The sequence below is a fragment of the Sciurus carolinensis genome, chromosome 6 (assembly GCF_902686445.1).
Source record: "Sciurus carolinensis chromosome 6, mSciCar1.2, whole genome shotgun sequence".
In the NCBI taxonomy this organism is placed as follows: domain Eukaryota; kingdom Metazoa; phylum Chordata; class Mammalia; order Rodentia; family Sciuridae; genus Sciurus; species Sciurus carolinensis.
In genome coordinates, this window is record NC_062218.1 from 62,519,771 (window position 1) to 62,542,881 (window position 23,111).

At 38.4% G+C, this 23,111-nt stretch overlaps 3 protein-coding genes across 3 annotated transcripts in view; 1 reads left to right on the top strand and 2 right to left on the bottom strand.

Annotated features, from left to right (window-relative positions):
- The window catches only part of Mccc2 (methylcrotonyl-CoA carboxylase subunit 2), a 78,096-nt gene that overhangs the window by 17,572 nt on the left and 37,413 nt on the right, over positions 1 to 23,111 (bottom strand). The window contains exons 6-10 of the mRNA XM_047556215.1: positions 21,978 to 22,090; positions 12,691 to 12,804; positions 5,128 to 5,192; positions 1,809 to 1,908; positions 1,507 to 1,602 (exon numbers count right to left, since the gene is read on the bottom strand). Coding sequence (XP_047412171.1) covers positions 1,507 to 1,602; positions 1,809 to 1,908; positions 5,128 to 5,192; positions 12,691 to 12,804; positions 21,978 to 22,090 — 488 coding nt within the window. The remainder of the gene's footprint in view (positions 1 to 1,506; positions 1,603 to 1,808; positions 1,909 to 5,127; positions 5,193 to 12,690; positions 12,805 to 21,977; positions 22,091 to 23,111) is intronic.
- On the bottom strand, positions 9,449 to 9,689 carry LOC124987185 (ATP synthase membrane subunit K, mitochondrial-like). Its single transcript, XM_047556217.1, has one exon. The coding sequence runs from the start codon at positions 9,659 to 9,661 to the stop codon at positions 9,485 to 9,487; it is 177 nt and encodes a 58-aa protein (XP_047412173.1). The 5' UTR covers positions 9,662 to 9,689; the 3' UTR covers positions 9,449 to 9,484.
- On the top strand, positions 11,007 to 11,594 carry LOC124987184 (high mobility group nucleosome-binding domain-containing protein 3). Its single transcript, XM_047556216.1, has one exon. It carries the CDS (start codon positions 11,132 to 11,134, stop codon positions 11,363 to 11,365), a length of 234 nt encoding a protein of 77 aa, XP_047412172.1. The 5' UTR covers positions 11,007 to 11,131; the 3' UTR covers positions 11,366 to 11,594.

A 23,111-nucleotide genomic window follows, 5' to 3' on the forward strand; every position in this document is an offset into this window, starting at 1 on the left:
GAATAACTTCTCAGTCATCTAGAACCTTGGTTGTCTGGAACAACTGGATTCTCAAGCACATCAGATTCTAAGTAACATGTTTTCTGTGTCTATGCTTAATTAAAAGTCAAACTAAAAACCTAATTCTAAAATTTACAGTTAACTAAGTTACTTTGCTCCCGTTAGTAATAATAAGGCATTGCTCATATGAAATAGTTGCACACATTTATACAGTAGAATATTACACTCATCAATTCATTCAAAAAACACTGGCTGAGTGCCTATCATGTTGCCAGTTATTATTATAGGATTCAGGACCTAGCCACAGAAAATGCTTTTTTTTTTTAAGGTCAAGAGGAAATGTTTACAATATAAACTGGAAAAAGCAGTATTTAAAAAATAAAGCACACACACACACAAATATATTTCAACCAAATAAAAATGTATACAGCCATCCCTCATTATCCATGGGGGCTGGTTCTAGGCCCCTTACCAAAATCCACAGATGCTCAAGTCCCTATATATAAAATGGCACAGTATTTGCATATAACCTACACACACTCTCTCATGTACTTTAAATCATCTCTAGATTACTTATAATACCTAATACAACATAAATGCTATGTAAACAGCTGTCATATCAAGAAATCTGTACATGTACAATACAGATGTAATTTTTAAAAATATTTTCAGCCTGAAGTTGGTTGAATCCAAAGATGCAGAACCCACAGATACAGAACCCATGGATAGAGAGAGCCAACTGTATGCACACATGAAGTCAAAACATCAAAATATTTGCTGTTTTCTCTGGATGGTGGAACTACAAGCAAACTTATTTTCTTCTTTTCTGTGTTTTCTACCCTTTTTATAGCTAGTACATGATTGTTGTTTTATAGTCAAGGGGAAAAAGTAACTTAAAATACTAAAGCTTCTAGCACAGAATTTGATAGTAATCTAATTTCCTAATTTAAAAACTATTCTGCAAGCTATGGATACTGAACAAAATAAAAGCTTACATACTTTATGCAAACACTAAAACTGATAATCTAGATTACAGAACACTATGTTGGCAATCTGCAACCATAGCAACATCTTCCACTGTAATCAAGTCTACTCTTCACTAATGTCATATTGACCCAAAGGGGTATGCTTTCCTTCCAACAACTTACTGACATTTTGTCCATTTCCCAAAATAAGAACACTGAAAAGAAACAGTTGGAAATTGTGACACTGTCCCACCTAGTTCCTAATGCCCACAGGAATATGGAGTTCTATGAATAAACCAAGTCTTGCTGTCACACAAGGAAAACTTCTCAGTCATTAAGAGATTTTTTTTCCCTCTCTTTGAGTATGCAACAGTGAAGACTACCATGTGGAAAGACATCTTTCCCATATACTATTCCTCATTGAGAGCCACATCAGTCCCTGTGCATGAACACACTGTAACAAAACTTAAGCTTTGAAGACAGATCATACATACAGAGACTGCCAGCATGGCTTACAGCTCACTGTTCCACTTTCTCATACCTCTCGGACATCAAAATTCCGCTTAAGGTTAGCACCAACTATTCCATACATCTCATCAGCAGGAAATAAAGGCTCTTCAGAAGGTTCAATGGTAACCTACAGAAATCGAGAAAAACTATGATAATGTGATTCAGGTAGCATAAACCAAAATTTTTTTCAGGAAAATGAAAGACAGAAAAACACATCCTGGGCTGGGGAAATAGCTCACTTGGTAAAGTGCTTGCCTTGCAAGCACAAGGTCTTGGGTTCAATCCCCAGCACCACAAAAAAAAAAAAAAAAAAAAAAAAAAAGTCTTACTCACATCTAATTTCTTCTGATAATTCAGACTCCTCACAACCTTCCTAGTCAAGTGAAGGGCATGACGATCATCCAAAGCATAGTGGTCAGTGACTCCAGATTTTCTACAGAGTAAAGCACACTAAAATAATCAGAATGCAAAGGAACAGAATTAAATATCTTCCACTCCAAATTCCTTCTCTTATCTAAGGATGATAGCACTTTTACTTCCAAAACACTTCAATAAATGTAATCTTGTTTGATTCTCATAATGTCCCCAGCAAAAGAGCATTATCCTGTTTTACAAAAAGAAAAAAATCTTAGGTATACCTTGCATGAGGACAGGAGAAACTGTGTCAGAACCCAGGCCTCCCATTTCCCAACCTTGACTTTCTACAAGACCATGGGTCTTGATGACCAGGGTCTCTATTAAGTGTTCATCCCGTGTACCTCAAACCAACTGTATGTGACATACACACTTTCACAATATAGGTGGTGACAGCATCAAATGTTTGTAACTAACTCAGCTTCTAATGAGGACACCAACTATTGTCTTTAATTTCTTGGAGACTACTGACCCCACTTCTTACCAAGCTATACCCGAGAGTAAGCTGTCACAGGTAACATACAAAAAGATTTGAACACACCATCCCTTAGAAGATGGATAAAGTGGAAATTGATGGAATGGTTTTGTGGTAAGAGTCATGGAGTTTTCTGCTTAATCTCAAGTACAGTGAATGAAGCCTGGGCTTGCTCTGGTGACCAGTCCTGTCTCAAAGAGATGTTTTGCTTTTTCAGATGCAGATATACGATGGTTTTCTAATAAAATATTTTTTTAATTCAGTGAAGTCGAACAAAAAATATATACCTTAAAATAGAATTTTGGTTTGCTTTTTGAGTAAAGACTAAACTGCTGCACTGTTCTAATGTCTTGTCTAAGGACACCCACAACCTTTGGGAGACATTCTCAGAGCTGGGCTCTCATGGCAGCTTATGTTACTCTACCCCTGGATTGGCTGCTCCTAAACAGGAGTACAGACCAAGTCAACTCTTCTTTAAAGCCCTCCAATGCTCTTCAAGTGGCAGACCCTGCAATTTCTTTAACTTAATAGTTTACAGTTGACCTATGTGTGTGTGTGTGTGTGTGTGTGTGTGTGTGTGTGTGTGTGTCTGTGTGTGTGTGTGTGTCTGTGTGTGTATAATGCTAAGGGGATCAACCCCAGGACCTCATGTATGCTAGGCAAGTGCTCCACTGATGAGCTACACCCCCAAGCCCTTGACCCTATCTTTTTGAATTCTTCACACATTAAACCAGCTATAACTGCTGACTTCTTGCTACACTGTAATTCAGTAAGAAACAGAAGCAGAAGGAACGGCTTCTAAATTGGTAAATACTTAAAATACAATGGTTTCTAATAAAAACTGCCTAATACCAAAACAGCATGAAAAAGAAATCTTTAATGAGTCACTTATATAAGTCCTTTTTAAAAATCAAATTAGCTCTTATGGATGAGTAACCAGAATGGTATAAAAATGTATTTACAATGATGAAGAGAACCCAAAGCAATATGTGACTAGTAAATTTTACAAGTGAGTTTTAAAAACCTGATCAGCACCTAATCATTTCCAAAGATTTAAAATGAATTATTATGAACAACAATAAGTATAGAGTGCTTGGTTTGCCCTAGAAACTGCTATCAGGTAGGTACTATTCAAATCCTCTTATTACATACAAGTAAATGAAGTTCAAGGAGGCTGGGTAGTTTGTTTAAGCCATGAGGATAACAAGTGAGTACAAGACAAAAGGAATCTATACCCGTAACTTGATATACTGCCTAGAGTTTTACTTTTTTAAAAATTTTGTAAAAACTAATGCTCCTCAAATACCATCTTCCTCTCCTTCCCCTGATTAAGTATCTACAAACATTAGTCAACTCTGTCCTATCCTTCTAACTCACCCTTTTCTACCTGCATCCCAGTCTCTCTGGATTGGCACAGGCACTGCAGCCAGGCAAATTAGCTGCTGATCTCCTTGTAAGGATGGGTAAACGGCCAGAGGCATGGTAACACCATGGCTATGCTCACACCTCACACGGCCACTCACCTAATAAACCGGGGTTCTGTTCTCATTTGACAGCACTCACCTCACCTCCCTAAGTTTTTCTCATTCCTTTAATCATTCTTCCTTTAGCCTTTAGTTGTAAAACTGGAAGCATGTTAGCATATTTATTTTGCAATTTTTAATTCATTCGTTCATTTCTCTTATCTATCTAAATTATAAATCATGAAAGGTAGGAACTAGGTCTGCAATTTTTTCTTTTTACTCATAAAAATACAATCAATCAGGTTGGGGTTGTGGATCAGTGGTAGAGCACTTGCCTAGCATGCCTGAGGCTGAGCCAAGAGGATTCTCAGCACCTCATATAAAGAAAGAAAGAAAATAAAGGTCCATCAACAACTAAAAATTAAAAAAAAAAATAAAATCAATCTATCTACAATAAATGCTCCATGTGAAAGGAATAAATAAAAAACCAAGACAAAGGTCCCTTAACCAGCTATTCAAAAGGCTCAGCAGGTTTCTGAAAGGAAAGTAGGAATCTTACCACCCATTGTCCTCTTCTTACCTGGTCTCCCACAGCCCCCTAGGTTTGTGACATGGCAGAACAAAAGGGGGGTTACTGCACCTGCCAGGCCAGTCACTTAATGACCAGATTTGCTTGCCATTTAGGACGTGGTGCTGGGCCTTCTTCTCTGTTTGCATTGATTATGAGGTAAGCTCACTTAGTCCCAAGGTTTTAAATTCCACCTCTGTGTAGATGATTCCCAAATAAAAATCTCTAGTCCTGATCTGGACTCCAGATTCTTATAGCCAACTGCATGCTCAGTAATTTCTGCTTGGATGTCTCACAAGCATCTCTAACTTCTCAGATTCAAAAGGAGTACTTGATCCTGCTGCCCTAGTCCCTGATATGGTACTCCTCTGCTTATCTTTATCACTTCACTTTCCTGTCCTGTATCACCAAGTCCCTCAATCTCACCTGCAAAATAAGGGTACTCCTAGGATGTTTGTTAAAAACACAAGAAACTTGTCTCTAAAATCCTTCTCAGCTATAATGAAAAAGCTGATGCTCTAGATTGCATCCAATGCAATGCATATAGAATTGCATTCCAAAATGCAACTGTAGTCCAAAGAATCGATCCCAGAACAGTTGACTAGAAACAATTAAACTGGTTTGGTCTGACAAGCTTAGTACTGGTAAAGAAGAAGAAGAACAATGTGAAATCTATTTTAAATAAACAAAATGGCAATCAATCCTGAAAAGAAACAACCATTCCTGTTTCACCTGCAATGAAGATCAGCACCTCCAAGATCTTCAGCAGACACCTCTTCACCAGTGGCCGCTTTAACCTACAAGGATAAAAATCAACAGTGACTGGTCCATTGGAGATATTAAAACCCTTCCTAATGAGTTCATCTCCTAACCTGACCACATTTACACTCTTCCACAGAGCTGAAGAACTTTGAAGTGTTCTCATTTCATTCCCTAGCAAACCAAGAAGTTATCTCTAATTCCCAGGTGAAAACTCTGAACCCAACCACACTAAGAACATTCCCAAAGCCCTTATCCAAGCGATGGAGCCTGACTTGGGCTCAGGGAATTCTGATCTGAAGGTTTACACCCTACCCTCCAAGATGCTGAGTCAACACATCATAAAGCCTTTGAGTCTATGCACACTCCTCCCACTGCCCGGGACCCCTTCTCCTCTCACCTACCAGGTCAATTTCCTTAGCCTATAAGATTTATCTCCAGTTGCTTGCTCCATACTTCTCCCCTGATCCACGCAGGCCTCCTCAAGGTGAATGACACCCACGTATTAACAGAGTAATGCCTGCCTCTCTGTGGTCCACATATTACACCTGCGACACTTGCCAGACTGCGTTTCAGAAATTTGCACAAATCTCTGTCATCACCTCCACATTGAGGGTTCCTTGGGGGCAGGAACTGTAATTTTTTCATCTTCAAATACTTGATAAGTAGGCTAAGAATTCCAGTTATTATCACCAATTCTGTATTATATATTTAAGGTGGGGGGAAAAATTCTCCAAGAGTACCTAAATCTAAGCCCTAGCAGATGTGACCAAAAAGAAAGAAACCTCAAGTAATAAATCAAGAATGACTCAATTAAGTCTGAGAAATTGCAACAGGAAAAAGAGAAAAATCATTTAATGCTAAATGCCAACCTGATCCCTCAGGAATTATTTATTGATTCCTACTTCTTTGGGTTGATTAATTTGTTTCTTCTTTTTCACATAGAAAAGGTTTTTTATCAGAATAATGAACATTAATCTAAAATACAGCACATAAATGACTTATTATTCCCTAAATCAAAAGTTCTGTCTTAAATAAAATATCTTTCCACAGGGAGAGATAATTAAAATTTCTACCTCCAATTATTCCGCCCCCAAGAATCAATTATGGGTTCTCTTCTTTCCAAAAATCCCAGTGTACAATAGCATTCAGTCCAGATAATAACTAATTATAAGATGTGTCTGGATATTTAAAGTTGCAAAAAGGAATAAACAACAGATATACTAAATTTATTTTCAGGAATCTGACTAATATCAACTGAAAAAATAAGGATTTGTCATCAGTTAATATTTACTGAACACCCACAACATGTTTGATACTGTGATAGGTGCAAAGATACCAAAAGTTTGAGAAAATTAAAACAGCTTGTTCTACTAAATAACAAGTTCTGAAGAGAAACAAGACAGGAGAACAAAAAGTTCCTTCAAAAGCTTATTACTATCCACTTGTTCCAACCACTCTCAGCTACTCAATGTAACAGCACCTGAATGTCACACTGAAACTACAAGAGCCTTTTCTCAAACTCCTGCAAGAGTTAGAACTGAGAACTCTTGAGTGGATGGAGCTGCTGCCTTTTTTGTTTTCCTCCCCTAACCACAGGCTTCCAAAGATAGTCAGACTGCTGACAGAGGTTCAGTTTTAGAGGACTTCACGCATACCTGGGTGTTTGAGCTGCTTCTTTCTGACATAAAAATCTGAACCCGAGGAACAGATACTTTACTCCAGTGTCAAGATGGTGCCTACATTTCCAGTTGATGATTTCAAATTTCGGTCATTTATTTACTTATTTTCTAGTGAAAAGTAAGAACTACTAATAGGAAATAAACTGTATAGAACAACTCTACAGAGGAAAACTTTGCATTTTCTTCTCATGTTAACCAATGACAGCTATCACATTCAGCTTGAGAATGTTAAGGAATAATAATTTCCAGAATTTTGAATAAATCCTCGAGACTTTTACCATGTTTAAAATGGCAGCCTTTCAGCTTACCTTATCTTCCATAAGAGTTATCAAAAATTAACACAAGGGGCTGGGGAGATAGCTCAGTCGGAGAGTGCTTGCCTTGTAAGCACAAGACCCTGGGTTCGATCCCCAGCACCCCAAAAAAAAAAAAAAAAATTAACACAATCACTTGGGAAACACACTTAATTTACATCAAAGCGTGAACTCTTTAATGTACTTTTTAATAAATTTGTATTCGTATTCCAAAACCAAAGATGATTCTTTGACTTTTGAAATGATAAATTTACTTTTTGAAATATAATTCACATACCATAAGATTCAGCATTTTGCACAGAAGCATTCAATTCAGTGGCTTTACACATATTCACAAGATTGTGCAACTGCTTCCCCTACCTAATTCCAGATCATTTCATCAATCCCAGAAGAACCCCATCCTCACCAGCAGTCTCTCCCCCTCCCACCCTTCTCCCTGTCCCTGGCAACCCTGGTCCTTCCTGTCTCTATGAATTTACCTATTCTAAATATTTCACATAAGTGGCATCATCTAATATGTGCCCTTTTTTGTCTGGCACAGTGTTTTCAAAGATCATGTTGTAGCATGTCAAAACTTCATTTTTTTAGGTATGCCCGAATAATATTCCACTATGTGTATAATATAGTTTTATAACTTGCTTGATGACTTTCTTCTTTTTACCTATTTAATAGTGTTGGATTTTTCTTATATAGTGGGGTATTTTGTTATAAGGTATACTGATCATTCAAGTCTGGGATCACTATGTGACTGAAATGCAACAAAACAACAAATGCACAACCAAGTCACTGGTGTATAGTCGGCCTGAGCAGAGGTGAGGCAAAGCACCAGAGACATAATTCAGTCATCCTGGGCTGAACAGGGCTTCACTCTCAGCACGGTCCTATGATGCGGTTTAATGCTCTCTGGTCACCCTCTTGAAATTCTTCATCTCTGCAGTCTTAATCTTTGCAATTCTTGTTCTGATGTGTTTTGAAACAGAATCTTGTTAGCTTGCCCAGGCTGGTCTGGAATTGTGAGCTCAAGAGAGCCTCCTGCTTCAACCTCTTGAGTGCTGGGACAATAGGTACATGACACCACCCGGCAATCTTTGAAATTCTAAATCTTTAAATATGTGTTTTATAAGTGACATCTGTGGGGACTATGGGGCATATGTGTTGGGGCTTGGAATCTCAGCTCTTTCCTGATCTGCCTCTGCCACCTTCTTGGGATGAGTTTAGCTCTGTGCTTCCCCTTGACCTGTGCCTGGCCCAGGCCTGGGCCTACCTCCTCTTCCTCATGCTGGCCTAACAGTTGTTGCCCCCAGTGGGTACAGAGAAGGTACAGGGAGGACCTGTGTCTAAAGGTGAAGCACCACACACCTCCATGCTGTGTGTAGTCAATGTCCTGGGCTACACACAGCATGGAGGTGTGTTCTCCAGCAGGGAACAGAGTGGGAGGTGAGGGTTAACCTGTCCTCTCTTAATCGGCATGGAGGCTGCACACCTGTTGAGAATAATGTGTCTTCTGTGGGACAGGAAGCAGAGATGCCTAGGAAGGGGAGTATCCTAGGCCAGACGGATCATAACATTAAAAAGTAAATAGAGGCTGGGCACAGTGGCGCATGCCTGCAATCCCAGCAGCTCAGGAGGCTGAGGCAGGAGGATCACAAGTTCAAAGCCAGCTACAGCGACGCAGCAAGATCCTGAGCAATTTAGCAAGACTCTGTCTCGAAATAAAAAATAAAAAGGACTGGGGATGTAGTCCAGTGGTTGAGGACCCCTGGTTTCAATCCCTGGTACCAAGAAAAAAAAAAGTAAACTGAAAGAAAAAACAAGGGACCATAGAAGAAAGGGAAATGTTTTATACATTAATACCCTTTATGATGTTTTTTCCCACTTTTGAGTAAGTGGTACTGTATTTTTCATTTTGTACTAGTGTCTACAAATTATATAGCTGGCTCTACCAATAGTTCATAAAGGTTACTAGCATTAGAAATTTAGACCTCTCACAGGTAATCTAATTTGCTCTTATATTCTTATCTTTGAAAAACTTTTTTAATAGGTCATAAATTTGGGGGCTGGGGAGAAAGCTCAGTTGGTAGAGTGCTTGCCTTGTAAGCACAAGGCTCTGGGTTCTATCCCCAGCACCCAAAAAAAAAAAAAATAGGTCATAAATTCAAAAGTCAAAGGTCTTTCTCCCGTCCTGTTTCCTCTACTCTATACTTATCATTATTACAGAATTTTTTTTTCCAGGTTCATAATTTATTGTACAAATTGAATATTACACGATGAGTTGACATTAGCTTCTCCAGGGATGGGAACTTAACAGATGAGGTCACACATTTTAGAATCCATTTATGTTGCTTTCATAGCTGGAGTTTTTTTAGACCTTAGCTTGAAGTATAAGACAGCCAAAGCAATGCCTCCATATGTAGCCAGTACACAATTCATTCTACCAGTGAGAGTATAAGAGTTGAAATATTTTTTAATACCAGTGAATTGGAATTGGGCATCAGTTTCTGGACCTGCCATGATTTCAATCTGGCCAAAGGCACGAATTCCGCCCAGAATTTTTAATGCATATATAAACATACAAATGTATATTTCCCTCACTTTATACAAAAGTTAATATACTGTTTGTGAACACCTTTCTTAATAAATCTCAACTTATTATTGAATCAAAAAATGGTAAAGATGAGCTAGAAGAAAGAGTAAGTCCATTTCTTCAGCCATGAACATTCAATGCAGAGCAGAGGGTGGTCCTATCTACAGATGACACTGGGACAACTGCATGTCTGCATGCAGATCAATGCTGGATGCCCCCTGTTAAGCCTTACCCCACACTATTCCAAATGGATCATCGACTGACATGTAAGAACTAAAATTATAAAACTCTCAAAAGAAAAGAGTAAGTCTTCACGACCTTGGTTTAGGCAAAGCTTTCTTAGATATGACACAAAGGTATAAGTGACAAAAGGAAAAAAACCTAAGTTGAATTTTATCAAAATTTAAGAATTTTGTGTTTCAAAGGAGGACACAGGGGACTGGGGAGATAGCTCAGTCGGTAGAGTGCTTGTCTTGCAAGCACAAGGCCCTGGGTTCGATCCCCAGCACCAAAAAAAAAAAAAAAAAAAAAAAAAAAAAAAGGAGGACACTATCAAGAAAGCAAAAAGACAGCCTACAGAATGGGAAAAATTATTTGCAAATCATATATCTGATAAAGGAATTCTATCAAGAGAATGCAGAAATTTTTACAACTCAATAAAAAGACAAATAGTCCAATTATAAAATGAGCAAAGAATCTGAATAGACATGTCTCTAAAGATATACAGATAATAAGTACATAAAAAGACGCTCAACATCATGAACCATTAAGCAAATGCTAATCCAAACCAAAATGAAGTAATATGTTACTCCCTCCAGGATGGCTCTATTCAGACCGACACACAAATACAAATGTTGGTAAGGATGTGGAGAAATCAGAATCCTTACAAACTTCTGGTGGGAAGGTACAATGTGTTTTGGATAGGTTGGCAGTTCCTTGAAATGTCAAACACAGTTACCAAATGACCCAACAATTCTGCAACGTATATGCAAAGAAAATGAAAACATATCTAACAAGAATGTGTACATGAATGTTCCCAGTACCCTTATTCATAACGTCCAAAAAGAAAAACAACCTAAATATCCATCAACTGGTAAGTGAATAAACAAAATGCAGCATATCCACAACAATGGAACGTCATTCAGTCATAAAAAAGAATGAGGGGGACTGGGGTCATGGCTCAGTGGCAGAGTGCTTGCCTAGCACATGAGGCACTGGGTTCTATCCTCAGCATCACATAAAAAAATAAACAAGGGAGCAGCTGAGGTGCAGGTCGGAGAGGCCGGGTTACGTTGCGCCCTGCGCGTGAACAGCTGCAGCGGCAGAGGCAGCATCTAAATGTGGTGCCAGCAGTTCCAGCCCGTTGCTTTACTTTTTGCTGCACCAATATAGTCATTATGCCGAAGAGAAAGTCCCCAGAGAATACAGAGGGCAAAGCTGGATCCAAAGTAACCAAACAGGAGCCCACGAGACGTTCTGCCAGATTGTCAGCAAAACCTGCTCCACCAAAACCTGAACCTAAACCAAGAAAAGCATCTGCTAAGAAAGAACCTGGAACAAAGATTAGCAGAGGTGCTAAAGGAAAGAAGGAGGAAAAGCAGGAAGCTGGAAAGGATGGCACAGAAAACTGAATCTGTAGATAACGAGAGAGAATGAATTATCATGAAAATTGGGGTTGATTTTATGTACCTCTTGAGACAACTTTTAAAAGCTATTTTTACCAAGTATTTTGTAAATGCTAATTTTTTAGGACTCTACTAGTTGGCATACAAAATATATAAGGATGGACATTTTACCCCTCATAGTACTTTTTGGAAATCTCCATCATCCTCAAGTAAAATAAATATCAATTTAATATTGGAAGCTGTGTGATAAATTGATTCAGCATTCCATACATTTGCTTTAAAAACTTGGTCCTGTGCATATGTGGTGTTTTTACTGTGCATATTTAAATTTTTCATGCAGTTTTTCTAGAGCAATAATCAGTGGTGCTTTTGAACCTAGGTTTTATGTGATTTTAATGAAACATGGATAGTTGTGGCCACCTGCTGACTATTTGTGGTTTAAAATAAAAGGTTTTCTTGTCTGCAAAAAAAAAACAAAACAAAACAAACAAATAAAATAAAGTTAGGATTTAAAAAAAGAAAAATGAAGTGATTCCTAAAAAGATTAAACACAGAATACCACATAACCCAGCAATCCACTTCCAGTTAGATATTCTCAAAAGAAATGAAGGCAAGAACTCAGATATTTGTGTATCCATATGCCCAGTACGAAATGTAGTATATATATACAAATGAAATGTTATTCAGCCTTTAAAAGAAACGTTAATACTGACATTTGCTACAACAGAGAGGAACCTTTAGGATATTATGCAAACTGAACCAATCATGAAAGGACAAATATTATATGATTCTACTTACATGAAATGTACCTAGAGTAGCTACATCCACAGAGACAGATAGGAAAGCAGTGGGTGCCAAGGCAGTAGAGCTGGGAAGTATAGCAAGTTAGTGTCTGATGGCTTTCAATGGGAAAGATGAAAACATTCTGGAGATTTAGTGGTGATGGTTGCACAATAATAGGAATATACTTAATGCCACAGAATTGTATACTTAAGGATAAAAATGATAAATTTTATTACATATGTGTGTGTATACATAAAATCACAATATTTTTAAAACCATCAAAACATATTTAAGTCAGGCACAGTGTTGTATGCCTACACTCCCAGGGATTCAGAAGGCTGAAACAGAAGGATCACAAATTCAAAGTTGGCCTCAGCAACTTAGTGAAACCCTATCTCAATAATTAAACATTCAAAAAAGGACTGGGGATGTGACTCAATGGTAAAGAGCCTCTTGGTTCAGACTCCAGTACCAAAAAACAAACAAAATAACACAGTTAAGTGGTATATTTTATGTTATATATACTTCAGTTGAGTTTATATTCTTACCAAAGGAGGTCCTGCCAAGAAAATGGTACCCTGCTTGCGTACGATGATGTTTTCATCCGCCATTGCAGGCACATAAGCACCTCCTGCTGTACAGGAACCCATGACCACTGCTATCTGGAATGGAAGCATACAACCACCATGAGACGCAGCTCAAGCCCTGAATTACATGGTGTTCTACCTATAGTCTCGCAAACAAGGGAACATTACTAGTTAATTCCTGAACTTTGAAAAATTGAATCCTCTCAATGTTTAGAATAGTGTCTGGACTTTTTATCAAAACATTTTGAAGGTCAGGCTAGCCTCAGCAACTTGGCAAGACCCTGTCTCAAAATAAAATATAAAAAAAGGATAGAGATATTGCACAGTGGTAAAGAGTCCCTTGGTTCAATCCCTAGTATCACCAACCAATCAGTCAATTAATAAAACATTTTAAAGGGCTTATATCACATTTCTCAAAATATATGGACAATCTTCTGGTTAGAGAGAAGATTAGACTGAACAACTAATGGAGAGAAGAAACCCATAAAACACTCAGTTTAAATAAATCCTCTAAATAATCACCACTTACCTCATAGGAATACTAAAATAATTCTTCAAATGAGTGTTATTAATATTTTGTGTTACTCCAAATATGGTATTTTCTAAATGGAAAACTGATGTTACCATTATTGTTCAAAATCTTGCTTAAATGTCAAATAGGGTGCTGGGGTTGTAGCTCAGTGGTGGAGCACTTGCCTGGCATGTGTGAGGCATTGGGTTCAATTCTCAGTACCACATATAAATAAAATAAAGGTCCAGTGACAACTAAAAACAAAGTTTTTAAAAAAGCCAAATATGGTGATGCATGCCTGTATTCCCAGTCACTACGAAGACTAAAGTAAGAGGACCACCTGATCCCAGAAGTTCAAGGCCCACCTGGGCATTATGGCTACACCCATTTCAATATACAAACAAAAAAACCTTGCTCGAAAGAAAGCTGGGCGATGTGAAACAGGGAGTTGTGGTTCTCTATTTTTATATGTTTAAAATTTTCCATTAAAAAAGGACTGTAAAAAATTCTTGCTGGAGGCCTGGGTTTGTAGATCAGTGGTAGAGCACATGTGAGGCACTGAGTTCAATCCTCAGTATCACACAAAAACATGTAAATAAATGTATTGTGTCCATCTACAACTGTTTTAGTCAACTATTGTGCTGTTGTGACTAAAAGATCTGACCAGAACAATTGCAGAGGAGGAAAAGCTTATTTGAGGGCTTATGGTTTCAGAGGTAGCCCATAGAAGGCTGGCTCCATTCCTCGGAGGTGAGGCTTGTTAGATAGATGTTATGGGCAGTTTTGGTTCCTCGATAACTCACAGAAAAAACACGCTCCGCAGATACAGGTCCCACACAAGGAACTTTTATTCTATGCGGACAAAACGTGCCCGCTCGGGGGAAAGGGGAAAGGGAAAGAAGAAAGATGGCGCAGGGTTTCTTGTCAGATATTGGAATTTTGCAGGCTGGGAGGAACCAATCGCGGAGGAGAATTATTACAGACTGACTGATGGACCAATGACATATTGGAACGTAATGTGGGAGGCAGGAAGATTATGGCCACTTAAGCCAGAAATTCCTGAAACGGGAGAGGCGGGGGTAATGGCAGATTGACAGGTGGGTTGGGAGGCTGGGTTCCTGTAACGGGAGAGAAAGGTGGCTTTATACCTAACAAGGCTGAACATCATGGCGGAAGAGTGTGGCAAAGGGAAGCAGCTCACATTGTGATCAGAAGGCACGGAGAGCTTCGACTCGCCAAATACAAATATATCCCAAGACACGCCCCAGTTCCCACCTCCTACCACTTCAGTTACCACTCAGTCAATCCCTATCAGGGGATTAAACTACTGATTGAGCTAAGACTCTTAGAATCCAATCATTTCTTTTCCGAACCTTCTTGCATTGTCTCACGTGAGCTTTTGGGGGATACCACATATCTAAACCATAACAACTAAAAAAAGATTTTTTTAAAAAAATTCTTGCTTAAATTTTAGTATGGCACAAAGAAAAATAAGTTTTGGTTTGGCTGATTACTCCTGCACAGAAATAGAAATATACCAAAGAAAAGGCATCTATAATGAATTTTTTAAATGATCATATGAAAGCAATTTTTGCTACTAATTCTAATATTCCATTAGTTTACCTTATAGTCACACAAGTATCTATTTTGAAAAACATTATACCATACTACCACTAAATCAAAATGAAAGTAGAATGAATTAGCATTTTTCCACCTAAATGACCATCACAAAAAAAGCATTTTTCCTTAACTAAAGTTTTTCTTGTGTGTTATTAAAAGTAGTTGTGGGGGGCTGGGGAGATAGCTCAGTTGGTAGAGTGCTTGCCTTGCAAGCACAAGGCCCTGGGTTCGATCCCCAGCACCGCAAAAAAAAAAAAAAAAAAAAAAAAAAAGTAGTTGTGGGGCTGGAGTACTAGCTCAGTGGTAAAATGCTTACCTCACTAAAATGCTAGGCACTGGGTTTAATCCTCAGCACCACATAAATATAAATAAATAAAATAAAGGTATTGTATCCATCTACAACTAAAAAAAGTGGCTGTAAGATTTACTTGTCAATATATTACAGAAGTGCTTATCACTTACTGTTTTGCTTATTGATCACAAATTTTGTTTTAAAGGTTATCTGTGGTTATATATCATGCATACAAGGAAACACTCATTTTACCCATGTTTATAATAGCAAAAAGATACAAATAATCAACATGTCCATCAATGCAACATTTTGAGTGGGTAAATTAATTGTGAATAAATACATTTTTAGATGGATAACTACACTTGTTAAAAAATCTGAAGCAAAAATAACAAATGAAAATGTCAACACAATAAATTTGGGTGGTGCACACGTGAGTGTTCTGTTCTATTATTCTCTAAACTTTCTTAATGTTTGAAATGTTAGGGGCTTTTTCATTTTTAAGGTTCTGCAGGAAGTAAAGGACACAATTTTCACCTTATCACCCTGTTCTTTGTACTAGAACACCAGGTTCAGTTCAAACTATTTCAGTATGCAGAAGGAAAAAAGTCAAGGAACTTAGAGAAGAGTCATGATGATGTAAGAATCTAAAAGGGAACAATTTTCAAAAACAAGACGTAAAGAACTAAACAGGCATTACAGATTCCATGAAAACAACTAGAGAGCCAAAGGAAAGAATAGCAACTGTCAGCAAGTATTCAAAGACAAGGACGGGGGTGGAGAAGAAAAGGAGGGATTCCTTTGTCAAAATGCCACCACACCATCTGCTACAGAATGGATGTTTGAGCCCCCCGAATTCATAAGTTGAAACCCTAATCACCATTGTGATGTTACCTGGAGTCTTTGGGAGGTAATTTAGTTTAGGTGAGGTCATGAGGGTAGAGCTCCATGATAGAACGAATGCCCTTGGTAGAAGAGGAGACACAAAATCTCGTTGACCACCAAGTGAGAAACAGGAAGAGCCCCCACTCTGACAATGACCCCATGCTAGCACTCTGATCTCTAGAGATTTCCAGCCTCCAGAGCTCTGAAAAATAAATGTTTATTATTTAAACAACCCAGTCTATGATATATAGCATAAGACACCATCAAAGTGGAGATGTGGGGTGGAAGGGGAGATGTTCTAATTTAGTAGTAAAATCTCAGAAATAGGCAGGCACAGTGGTACACACCTGTAATCCCAGCAGCTCAGGAGACTAAGGCAGGAGAATTGCAAGTTCAAAGCCAGCCTCAGCAATTTAGCAAGGTCTAAGCAACCTGACAAGACCCTGTCTCAAAATAAAAAAATAAAAGGGGCTGGAATGTAGCTTAGTGGTAAAGGTCCCGTAGGTTAAATCCTGAGGGAGGCAGAGGGGAGTAATTGACAAATTATTAGCACACCTGCTTTGGGAATTTCTACCATTACATGGGGCACTTCAGAGGGCATATTCTCGACAGTTCCTCTGCAAGCAAGGAAATCAACAATCCACTTCTCTCACACAAGCTACCACATGCTCACAAAAGGCCAGAAGAGACTGGTAGGCAGACTTCTAAAACAGTTCCAAATAATCCTGAGTGTAGGTATTCACATCCTGAGTAACTGCCTCCCCTTGAGTACATGGTGGATCTAGGGATTTGCTTTAATAGACTATGGCCTTGCCTCGCAAGCACAAGGCCCTGGGTTCGATCCCCAGCACCACAAAAAAAAAAAAAAAAAAGACTATGGCCAGCAATGGGATGTCACATTTGTGACTAGGGTATTAGAAACTGTCTTCCACTTGCTGGCTCTCTTTCTTGCTGTCATTCTTGTTTTCTCACTTGTACATGTATTTCATCATTAACCAAAATGTCATTAAGCAAGTAGAACTCTGCATCATCCACAGTTCAGAAAAACCAAGAGCAAGACAAGGACAAATCTTGCTAAGTGCAAAAAACCAGTCATACCACTTTATTCTATGATTCCATTTATAAAATGTTCAGAACAGTCAAATTCATGAAGACAAGTATGTTAGGGCTGGGCAATTGTGCAGAAATGGGGAGTGACTGCTAATGGGGAGATGAAAATATTCTAAACTTAATTCCATGATATCCTAAAAATGACTAAATTTTAACAATGCTAAATGGATGAATTATATGGTATCTTAATAGAGCTGCTATAATTTTTTTTAAATAAGTACACAGGAATCAAAATTATCAAATGTTTTCATCAATAAGAGAGGCCATTCTAGTTATAAGTATTTAATAGGCAAATTTTTAATATTGCTTGGGCAAATGCTGATAACAGAAATAAAACTTAAATAAGAGAACACAGATAAAAGAAGTCACCAACCAATGACTAATCACTGTTATACAATCTTTTCTCATCATTTAATTTTAAGTCATTCACCACAAAAGAGGGCAGAATAGATGTGCACAAGTTTTGCCACTGGGTCTGCTTCTCCAGCTCACGGAGCATAGGGATCCCAGGCCCAGAAAGTATGACAACTTTTCATGGCCCAAAACATTCACTTGTGGTACAATAACAAGCTTCCATGAGGCCACATTGAACAAAGCTCCCTGGATAAAGGATCTGGAACCCCAGAAAGAAAACACTGCTGCATTCTCCACCAAGAAGAATTAAAAGGACATACCATGAGTGACCAAAAACTTTTCTGACAACACTCAGAGGTAAAGATTTGGCTATGTTGGAGGTACAACACAGGCATTGTGCCAATCTGTATCAGAACAACGGCAAATTCCAAAGAATCTGACTGAGAGGATATAGTCTTTCCGGTCACCAGAGAAGGAAGTGTGTTCTGCCACAGGGACAAACCAAGAGATCCTAAGATTGCTTGGGTGAAGAAGTCCAAGGTGATTCTAAAACCTAAATCATAAGCAAGAAAGCAGAAGGTAGCTGAGAATGATCGATAAAAACAAAACTTGTCATCACTTCCACAAGCAAAATTTCTGAATAAAAGGAAATGAGATGCTACAAAACAGAGGCAATCATCTGGGAAAACTTCAAGCAAAATTTTGTTACCCTCTGGGTCTTGCCTAAACAAACAGAGACTGGTTCTCACTGCACCAAAAAATGAATTAAATACTGCACATCAGCAGGCTGCCTTATGGGAAGGGTCTTGACAGGAGTCAAGAGGTTTTATACCTGATTCTGAAAAGCTGTGTGAACTCTAGACCTCTATTCTCCCACAGCCAAATTGTAGATGACTCTCTAGTTCAAGGTATACTGTAATAAATGTAATATAACTTGGCAGGGGGAAGAGGGTTCCAACAGCTCTACAGAAAAGCTATTAAAAATGTAACAATATTGTTTTCCTATCTCAGATGTGTAGGAAAGAAAAAAGAATAAAAGCAATAATGTGTTTTCTTTTAAATCTCTTCTTCTTTTTTAATTAAAAGTAAGTGTGGAAAGCAAATACTACCTGAATCAAAATTTTCCCTACCTCTACCTAAAGAGAGACCATTACAAATAAAAGCCCCAAAATACACATCTCAATGCAACAGTTGTGCAGAATATAAGAATGTTATCAACTATCCTGACCCAACACCACCAGTTCTGTAGGACTCGAACTTATCTATGACAAATGGATAGGTTTGAAATGGATGCAGAAAGCAAAAAGTCCATCTGACCCAGAATGTTCTGTTTTTTCCCTCAATCTTTTTATTACAGAGATTCAAAGTAATCAGAGTGACTTCATCTCTCCTAGACACTAACCATCTTTAACACAAGCTAAAATGCTATATTTTTTTTTCTTTTGGTAGTCCCAGGGATGGAACCCAGGGCCTCACATATGCTAGGCAAGCATTTGATCACTGAGTCACATCCCAGACCTTTTTAATTTTTTTTTCCCCCACTTTGAGACAGGGTCTCACTAAGTTGCCCAAGTTGGCCTCCAACTTGTAATCCTCCTGCTTGGGATTATAGGAATGTACCATCACACCCAGTTTGAAGATAATGTGATCATATTAAATCCCTCAAAACAATTACTAAAGTCTAAAATAAAACCAAAAAGATATGGGAGGCTGAGACAGAGGGATCACAAGTTGAAGGCTAGTCTCCAAAACTTAGTGAGATCTTGTCTCAAAATAAAAACTAAGCAGGGTGCAGAGGCACGCACCTGTAATCCCAGCAGCTCGGGAGGCTGAGGCAGAAATCACGAATTCAGGCCAAGTCTCAGCAACTTTGTGAGGCCCTAAGCAATTTAGCAAGAGCCTCCCTCTAAATAAAAACTATAAGGACCTGGGGGATGTGGCTCAGTGGTTAAGCACCCCTGGGTTCAATCCCTGGTACAAAATGATAATGATAATGATTATGATGATAATAATAATAATAATAAAATAATAATAAAACAAATACTAAAAAGGGGATATAGCTCAGTGGTAAAGTATCTCTGGGTTTAATACCCAGTATAAAAAAAAATCTAAACTTCAAAACTAATGAGCTAAGCCAAGGGGGAAGGAAGAGAGGGAGGTAAGGAAACAGGGAAGGAAGAGCCTGAGAATAATTTTAAGTACATCTCCGAGAAAAGAAAATACACAGAAACACAAAGAAAACAAAAAAGTGAAAGACCAAAGAAATTACAAATGTGGCTAAACAAATAGGGCCTATTTCAAAAGAAATAATCTGACAGCAAAAGTAAAAATACCTGTTGCTGCTGATATAGTAAGGTTTACAGTAAAACAAGGATGAGAACAGTTATGCCAAGGCCAAGATCAATCTACAGCAAACTGGGCCATCATCAAGTTATAAAAATTATAATAACATGAGGTCTCCAGGGAGCAATATGAAGATCCCCCTCCTGAAGGAAAGTGTAAATCTGTTTAAAAAGGAGCAACATGGAAACCACACTGGGAAAACAAAAGCAACACATTCTGAAAATGACTAGGGCACTGGGCCATGGATGTGGAGAAGGCTGTGAAGAGGAACCTCAGGAAGATATGAGACTCCAGGAGAGACCAACACAAGCATCCCAGTCTTTAAACCCCAGGAGCAGACAGCGGTCCTCAGATACCCTGCAAGAAGGAGAGATGAAAGGAGAGTGCCTACTTCAAATGTGAGTACGTAGGATAACTGTTTTTTTTCTCCTTGAGAGCAAAAATAAAGTGTTAAACCTAGAAGGTTTACAGGAACCTGCCTACATTTTAGAGTTCAAAGACACAGGAAATAACAGAAATATGATTGCATCACTGTAGTATGTTGATTTTAAGTCCTTTGGGTACATGCCGAGGAGTGGGACAGCGGGGTCAAATGGTGGTTCCATTCCAAGTTTTCTGAGGAATCTCTATACTGCTTTCCAGGGTGGTTGTACCAGTTTGCAGTCCCACCAGCAATGAATGAGTGTACCTTTTCCCCACATCCTCACCAACATTTACCATTATGGTTACTTGTACTCTTTTTATTTTGAGACAAGGCCTAGCTAAGTTGCCTATGTTAACCTTGAACTCAAGATTCTCCTGCCTTAGCCTCCCAAGTAGCTGGGATTGTAGGCAATGTGCCACCACACTCAGAAAGATGTAATTTTTTCTTTTTCTTTCTTTTCTTACAGTACTAGGAATTAGTTCGAACTGAGGGATGTTCTACCAATGAGCTATTCTCTGAGCCCCTTTTATTTTTTGAGACAGGATCTCACTAAATTGCCAGGGCTCATCTTGAACTTGTGATACTCCTGTCTCAGCCTCCCAGGTTGCTGAAATTATAAGCATGTGCAACCACACCCAGCCAGATCTAATCTCAAAGCACTTCAAGTTCCACAGAAGCAAAGACCTTACTTAGTATTATGTACCAGTACACTGACATAGAATCCTTCATAAATAAATTTTAAATGCTGATATTCTTTTGTTGCTGAAGCTACATGAACAAAATGACACAGCAAAAAAGTAGCATGTAGGGTGACCACTACAGTGTGGTGAATGGTAACCCCTAAAAAGACATGCGTAAATCCTAATCTCCAGAATCTATCCATGTGACTTTCTTTGGGAAAAGAGCCTCTGCAGATGTGATTAAGGATTATGAGATGACGTCATCCTGGATTACCCAGGCAGCCTTAAATCCAATGACAAATGTCCTTATAGGAGAGAGGAGAGAAGACACAGAGAAGGTGCCATGTGCAGATGCAGGCAGAGACTGGAGTGATGTAGCCATAGGCCAAAAGAACCCCTAGAGCCACCAGAAGTTGGAAGAAGAAAAAAATGGAATCTCCCCTGCTACCACCTTGACTTCAGACTTCTGCTTCCAGAACTTAAGAGAACTTCAATTTCTACTCTAGTAAATGATGCTGCCATCAACTTATCTTGCACATATCCCCATATACAGATCCTAAAGTTTCCCTAATACTAGTTTTTTGAGTACAGTCCTTAAAAAAGAAATACTGGAAATACAGTCCTATCTCTTTAATACCTATTTTCCTTAGGTAAATAACCTTTGTTATAGTATAAGAATATTTCCATAATTAATTAAAGGTTCTAATTGAAGACAACTTTAAGGTACTTTCTGTAGAAAAAGATTACATTCTATATTAAATTGTTTTATTTATTTATTTATTTGGCACTAGGGATTGAACATACAGGGGCACTTTACCATTGAGCTACAACTCCAGTCCTTTTAATTTTTTATTTTGACATGAGGTAAATTACTGAGGCTGGCCTCAAACTTGTGATCCTCCTACGCTGCTGGGATGACAAGCATATACCACCATGCCCAGTCTCCTATTTTATTTTTAAAATAATCCTGAATATGCAATTAGCAAAGACATTTGAAGCAGAAAGCAACACATCTCATTAATGAGAAATTACCTGGGTAATACTTTTAGAAGACATAATTGCCTGATTATAGAATATGCGGCCAAAGTGGTCTCGGTCTGGAAACGTATCAGCTTGTCGAGGTAAGTTGGCTCCTCCCGAATCCACTGAACAAGGAAAACGAGATCAATAAGTGCATGTCTATGAACAAAATATATATGCACAGCAGACTTGTATCCATAGCAGCATCAGTTCTTAATCACGCACACACAAGAAAGTTTCCCCATCTTTCCCAACTGTTCTAGAGCCTCTATCTCCCATCTCCCAGCACAGCCAAAATGATTGTTTTCCCCAAACCCATTAGGCTTTCCTACTGCTAAATTCTATGTGAATTTAGCATATTCTCTCCTTTGAGGACCAGGAAAAGTCCCCAGAAACACCATAAACTCTTAACCAGCTGAGTTATAAAAGTATCTTTCTCTCTTCTAAACCAACACAAAAACCATCTACAGAATTCGTGTGATAATTTATCACATATTGCCTTCTGATACTGACTCTACTGCAGACTGAAGTGGTAGATAAGAGTGCCAGCCAAGTTCAAAATGGAGCTTGCTGCTTCATAGCTCTGTGATTACAGGTATGTTTCCTGGACATTCTGTGCCTCTGTTTCCTTACCCATGAAATGAAAACAACAATAGTAGCCACTGATTATAGTTGTTATTAGGATGACATGAAAATGTATGCAAAGCACTTAGTTCAGCACTCACTCTGAGTGCACATAGGAAACGTTAAAAAAAAAAAAAAGTTAGCTAGTCCTATTCTTATTATTATTGCGTATAACCATTAAGTCTTATATGGTGATTTAACATTAACATTACATCCTGTCTTCAATTAATTATTGGCTTGCTGTAATGTCTGATCCAACACCGGCAATCAGCTGGGTCTCATTTACTACTTTTTTTTTTTTTTTTTTTTTTTTTTTTGCGGTGCTGGGGATTGAACCCATGGCTTTGTGCTTACAAGGCAAGCACTCTACCAAATGAGCTATCTCCTGAGCCCTCATTTGCTACTTTCTACACATGTAAAGCAGTTCACATTGTGAGTCTCTCAGGCAAATTAACTTTCCCAGAAAAAGATCTCTACATCAGTACCTGTTCAAAGGTCTGCATAAACCAATACTATGTGCTG